The sequence below is a fragment of the Corvus hawaiiensis genome, chromosome 8 (genome assembly GCF_020740725.1).
Source record: "Corvus hawaiiensis isolate bCorHaw1 chromosome 8, bCorHaw1.pri.cur, whole genome shotgun sequence".
Classification (NCBI taxonomy): domain Eukaryota; kingdom Metazoa; phylum Chordata; class Aves; order Passeriformes; family Corvidae; genus Corvus; species Corvus hawaiiensis.
This window is the reverse complement of record NC_063220.1, coordinates 5343687-5350136: the sequence shown is the minus strand read 5'-3', so window position 1 is coordinate 5350136 and position 6450 is coordinate 5343687. Positions and strand designations below refer to the sequence as shown.

The following is a 6450-nucleotide window of genomic DNA, read 5'->3' as shown; positions in this document are numbered from 1 at the left end:
CTGGACGCGTTCCTGCGCCACCTGCCCCGGGTGACCCTGCCTTGGATGATCTCCAGAGGTCCCTTCCAACTCGAACGATTCCGAGATCCGGAAGGGCCACGTCCGGCCCCAGACACCCGCACGGCCCGGCCGGGGCGGGCCGGGGCAGGGCAGGGCAGGGCAGGGCGGCGGAACTGCCGTTCCCGGGCCGCGGGGCCCCGGCCGAGCTGCGAGCGGCGGCGGCGCTGAGGCGGCGCTTCCTGCGGGGCGGTGCCGGCAGGGCCGCGGCGCTCGGCAGCGGCTGCCGGGGCTGGGGCCGCCCCGCCGGGCTGCGCTCTGGGCTCCTTTGCCTGCCGGCCTCGCTATGCAGCGTTTCACCGTCAACATCAAGCTGCCGGCGCGGACCCTGACGGGCGCCCTCAGCGCGCCCAACCGGGGCGCGGCGGATTGGTGAGGGCCGGGCCGCGGGCGGGCGTGGGGTCCCGGGTCCCCCCGCGGCTCCTTGGCCGCAGCCGCGGGTCGGGCTTGGCTCTGCCCCGGCGTTGTCTCCGCCTGCGAGGCCACGCTGGTGCCGGGGCGTCCAGGGAGCCCCCGTGCAGCGTCGGGAATCGGGGGCTGGGGTAGTGATGGATCCATCCCCTGGAGCGGCCGGCGCAGCGCAGGCACGGAGCCCATGGAGCTGCTGCTGTCCAGCTCTGGGCAGGGGCAAAGCCGTGCCCAGGGATAAGCGTGGCCCAGTCCCTCCCGGCAGTGACACGTGAGTTCCCATTGAAGCAGAATAGGTCGAGATTAGGTATCAGGAAGAAATTCTTCCCTGTGAGGGTGCTGAGGCCCTGGCACAGGGTGCCCAGAGAAGCTGTGGCTGCCCCATCCCTGGAAGTGTCCAAGGCCAGGCTGGACGGGGCTTGGAGCAACCTGGGATAGTGGAAGGTGTCCCTGCCCATGGGAGGGGGTGGCACTGGATGGGCTTTAAGGTCCCTTCCGTCCCAAACCATTCTGTGATACTGTTGTCATCTTATCCTGAAGTCAGACAGGCCTCAGCAGATTTTCCCTGTTACTGTAATGATTGTTAACATGCTCCTTTTTTGTCTGTAAATAAGTAAATAAATAGTTTAAAAATACACAATTAATTATATAATTGCAAATATATTTCTTACCTGTGTTCGTACATGTAAAATTTGGGAATGCTCTTCATGAATTCCTATGTGATGTTTTAAACTTAGAGAGGAAGACTTTTAGAGATGGACACAAAGAGGTGCTTTGTGGTGGCTTAGGGTTTCAGCAGACAGTGCAATATTATTTTATAATGCTTTTATGTTACTAAATAGTATTTATCATCTGATAAACATCAATTATGGTTTCTAGTAGCATGCATTCAATTTACCAAAAAAACTCCTCATTCCTGATGTGAAGAGCTTTTGTTCCATTTTAGTTGTTGATGATGCTCTGTGCTCTTCCAGGGGCTGGCAAGGTTTGATTGCATATGGATGCCATTCCCTCGTGCTGGTAGTGGATGCCAATTCTGCTCAGACTTTGCAGGTTTTGGAAAGACACAAAGCCAGTGTTGTCAAGGTGAGATGTGTCTGGTTTAAGGTATATTGGTTCTGGTGCAGATGTTATCGTTCTAAATCACTGTAAATACTTGACATGATGTTCCATGTGATTTTCACATGAAATGTGATGTAAAATACCCATATTTTAGGTGATCTCTTTTGCAGCTAAGTCAAACCATATGTGCTGAAATTTGAGCTGAGGTTGATGGTATGTCTTTCTAGAAAATGTAGATATAGAATATAAAATATAGACTATCTAGAAACATTTGTTAGTGTTACAGAACATAGATCCATTTCTAGGAGAGCTGATAACATGAGAGGATTTCAAATGAACATTACAAAATACCAGATGGAGCTCTTCGCTGCTGCCCTTTCTGATCCTTCCTGTTGTGGGAAGTGCACCATTTGTCTAGAAAGCTACTTTTAAGCTTTTTAAAATTTTTTTACCTATGGAAAAGGAACAATAGCAGACAAAGCTGAACATTTATTTTAGTGATATAAAATGGTTAAAATTTTAGTTTAAGCGTAGGCTGCCTTTGCTTTCCTTTGAAGGTCCTTGACTTGAAATTGCAGAGTTTGACTTTGGGTGGAGTGTGGAACAGGATGTATTTCTTTGATTCATCATTTCTTTGATTGTGGACAATGACAGATTCACTTAAGGTTTAGAGGATTGTTTGCCTGGCAGATGTGTTTGATGGTCCTTGGCACAAGTGCTGTATTTATTAGAAGGCAGTCAATAATTTATGAAGAATAATAGGGTCATAGGGGGATTTTGGTGGGATGTTTTTATAGCAGAAGAAAAAGGTTCATTGTGCATTCTGCTTTAACATTTTCACTTAGCTTAGATAACAAATTGTAGCAAAATTTGATACTATTCCATGCATTGATAGCATTTTAATGAGTTTTGGTGACATTTGCTAGCTTTGAGAAGTTACATTATTTCAATAGGAAAAGAAGTGCTGAAGTCCAATAATTTATAATACAATTTTTCAAAGCCACTACCTGAAGCTTTATGAACAGAAGTAGACTGTAAGACAATGGCTAATTTATGAGGTGAAAGAATGTAAAGAAATTCCCTTCTACTTTAAGAAATAGGTGTTATATAAGAAATGATTATGAGTCCATGATGATTGCAGATACCTTTACATCTCTAAGAAATTTTCTTCAATTCCTAAATTGTTTTTTTTAATGAGTTTATAAAAGCTAAGAGCATAAATATGCTGGAGTGGCTGTGTAAGTCTGACTTAAATTCCTTGTAGTAGAGGCTCACCCCAGCAAACTCAGTCCATGGGGGTCTTCTCCCAAAACACCTGTGCTTCAGTTCTGAAAAATTCCAAAGTACTCTACATCTGTTATGAAGAAAACAAAGAAAAAAGCAATTGTTTCATGATCCTTTTGCAGTCCATTTTGCTATTTTCCTTTAAATACATCGTGTCTTTTGGCTGTCATAACTGTGTTTGGGATAGATAATAGCTTAACTGGAAATGGATCCATGTTAGTTGTCCATCTGTCCAAAAGGCGTTTGTGGGAGGATGATGACTTTGTATGACATGGATTGTATCTGATTTTACCTGTACAAAGAGTATTGAAAGCGTGCTTTTACAGAAGAAAATCTAATTATGAGAGAAGTTTTTTCATCTATCACAGGAATGAGAGGATTGAAGTTATGTTTGTGTCCTTTTTGATGCATTAGTAAACAGTGATAATAAGGCCTTATAAATGAGGAGGTATGGATTGTGGAAATTCAAGAAAGTCACCACTGGTTCCTGTTTCTGATGCTGCTGTATTTTGAAGTCAGGGTAGACAGTGACTAATACTGTTAGAAAATAATTTCTTTTATCAGAAGGTCAAGTCCTGTGTGGGGACCTTGTTGGAGCAGTGTGACTGCAGAGAGGAAAGAGGTTCATGGTGTGGAAGCATCACATGGGCTCTTCTGGTCAGGGCTGGTCATGTAAAGGTCTCCTTTTTGTTCTGAACTTGGTGACAACTCCTCCTTTGAGAAAGGATGTTTTCCAGACTTGGAATTTGCTTTGAAGTAATATATATTTAACTGAGAAATAAGTAGCTTTGTAGGTTTTTACAATTACAGTTATACATGCAGATATCCTCAGGGGTAGTTCTTTCTTGAACAGCAGGGAAGCAGGAATTGCAAAAATGAAATTTATAGGTAGAGGAGAGTCTCTCAAGAGTTCTTTGTGATTCTGGTAGAAACATACTTTGAGTTTATAGCTAGAGCTAGAGATTGTGTGCTGTGCACGTGTCACATTTGTGTAATTGATTCAGCTGGTTTGTGAGATACATCCTGCTCACACCTCTGAGAGGGGCAGCACAAAGGTGCCTGCAGGGCTCTGAATGCTGCTGTAAATCTGTTTCATGGACCAAAGTTAGTGGTGCCTAATGATAATCCTATCTCAGTTTTTAAATGTCATGTTTTCAGGATCTACAGAAAGTCTTGTGTTTGCCTCACCCTTTCTGTGTCAGGCAGTGACAGCACATGGGTAGCTGGCTAGGGTGGAATTTTTGTAGCCGGTGAATTCCCATTAGCTTAGCAATAATGTTTCTTTATTCTGTCAGTGTCTGCAGTCTCCTCTGGGGCAGAAGTTCACCTTAGAAGCAGATAGCAAAACAGCTCCATGTGGGACTGATAAGGTAGAAGTCAATGTTATCCATCCCCTTGTAATCCGGGGGGAGTTGTAGACTGAGCGTTTCAGATGTCAAGACACAGATTTCTCATAAGTATTGCCAATTTACAAGCCTGTGCAGTTTGAAATCCCAAAGTGGAAAGTGGTACCTGGAAATCAGTGGTGGCAACGTGCTGAAAATAACCAAAAAGTTATCAAATGTCAGCAATACCTTATTTTGTTATTTAGTTATGAGCCAACACGTAGATGAAAGACTAATCTTCCTTCCTCACCAGTACCACAATATACTTGCTAGATTCAGAAAATTACACGTTTTAGGATGTGTATAAAAAGGGAATGATAATTTTTCAGCTTTCATTTGTTTGGAAGTCAGTGGGTTTAGGTTTGTGGGGGCCCACAGAACCTTAAACACTGCCATTTAGTTTCCTCTAAATATTTGAGTAAATTCTTTACATACATGGTGTGTATGTTTGGATTGTTGTAGTTACCTTCAGGAACGAGAACTGTTGATTTATGTAATTTGAGAATATCAGCCATGCAGTCATGCAGCACAGTGGTGACCTACCTTAAATTTACACAAGTGATGGTAGCTTAAAGGTATGTTACAGGTGCTGTTGGCTTTAACTATTACCATGCTTTTTTATTGAGTTCATTATTTATCTATCTGAAGAACATGAAGTGTGGTGTCTGTGTTACAGATTTGTCTCCTTTAACCAATTCCCATCTGTATTTTCAGGTTAAATGGGCTAAGGAAAATTACCACCACAATATTGGCTCTCCATATTCCTTACGTTTGGCTTCTGCTGATGCCACAGGAAAAATAATTGTGTGGGATGTGGCAACAGGAACTGCTCGCTGTGAAATACAGGAACATTCAAAGCCCATTCAAGGTAATGATAGTGCCTGATGTTTATATAGGACTTATTTTATGGAGCATTGTGTACAAATCCATCACCTGCCTTTTATAAACTGTGCTCGGTTCTGACAGGGAGTTTTCCTGTTGGGATTACCAGCCTTCTGTATGTTTGCTTGTTCATTTTATGAGTAAATGTAAGATTTACTGTCCCCCAGAGGAATGCTGTGAGATTTAATTCATTATGGTGATGTTTTCCAAGATCTTGTGCAAAAAGGTAGAATCTATTTTTATGAATGTTATTGACTGAAATAATAACATTTATTATGTCAAATACATCTTCGTGCCTTTCAGTTGGGGTTGGGGTTTTTTGAGCATTTCAGCTATTTTAAAAATTTGTGATGATGCTTATGTCATACCTGGTGGGTTTTTTAACCTATTATATGAAAGTTCTCTTATGAAATTAGGGTAGGTTTTTTTGTTATTTTTCTGTTTTATAAATCCTGTGAAAGAAAATGCAATATTTTAAGTCTGATACTGGGCCACTGAAAATTTCTTTATTGGCCACACTTCCTTTTGTAAGCTTTTTTACTTTGTTCTTGCATTATAAATTGGGTTTTATTTGCTCCTGACACCAATTCACTGAACGTTTAGAGGAGTTCTGACCATGACAATTGAAGATTTCTACAGTTTCTCAGGCCAAATGAAATCTCACATTTTCTGTGAAACTAGGGAAAGCTCTTACCAGCTCTGAATGAGCTGAATTGGTAAAACAGAATAACAGCTGAGGAAGGAAGAGGGGGGGTTTTTTTTGACATCTTAATACCTATGAACTGTAGAAATCTGTGAGCTGGTGAGGTCATGTAGTGACTGGTAGGAGGTGCCCTGGGGAGCCTTCATCCACTGCCTGCCTGTTGTCTCCGGCACTGCCCTGTCAGCATGGACAGAGCTCTGTACAGCTCCTTGCAAGGAGCTGAGGGGTCTCTCTGTTCTTACTGACAGAAAACTTAGTCTTCAATGTCCATTTATCCTGAATATTTAAATGATGCCCAGCTGGGATGATTGTACGCCTTTCAACTGATCCTGTTCTTTAAGCACTGTACTTTCATTTTACTCTTGAGCTTAAGACTGATTAAAAGGATTTAGAATGGAGAAGACGTTTATTTCCAGGTCCAATACTGATACCATCCCAAATAATAAATTTGTTCCCTGTTTCCTTTGACAGACATGCAGTGGCTGTGGAATCAAGATGCTTCCAGAGATTTACTGCTTGCAGTTCACCCACCTAACTATATTGTACTGTGGAATGCAGACACAGGCACCAAACTTTGGAAGAAGAGTTATGCTGAAAATATCCTGTCTTTTTCATTTGACCCCTTTGATCCCTCACATTTAGCTTGTAAGTTAATATGTATAAAACAGT

At 42.6% G+C, this 6450-nt stretch overlaps 1 protein-coding gene across 4 annotated transcripts in view; it reads left to right on the top strand.

The window, feature by feature from the left end:
• The first annotated feature begins 248 nt into the window (after positions 1-248).
• WDR11 (WD repeat domain 11) overlaps positions 249-6450 on the top strand; it is a 35125-nt gene continuing 28923 nt past the window's right edge. For all 4 annotated transcript variants that reach the window (XM_048311351.1, XM_048311350.1, XM_048311349.1 and 1 more), the window contains exons 1-4: positions 249-429; positions 1440-1551; positions 4911-5064; positions 6253-6426. In XM_048311351.1, the coding sequence (XP_048167308.1) occupies positions 344-429; positions 1440-1551; positions 4911-5064; positions 6253-6426 (526 nt within the window). In that variant the 5' untranslated portion in view covers positions 249-343. The remainder of the gene's footprint in view (positions 430-1439; positions 1552-4910; positions 5065-6252; positions 6427-6450) is intronic.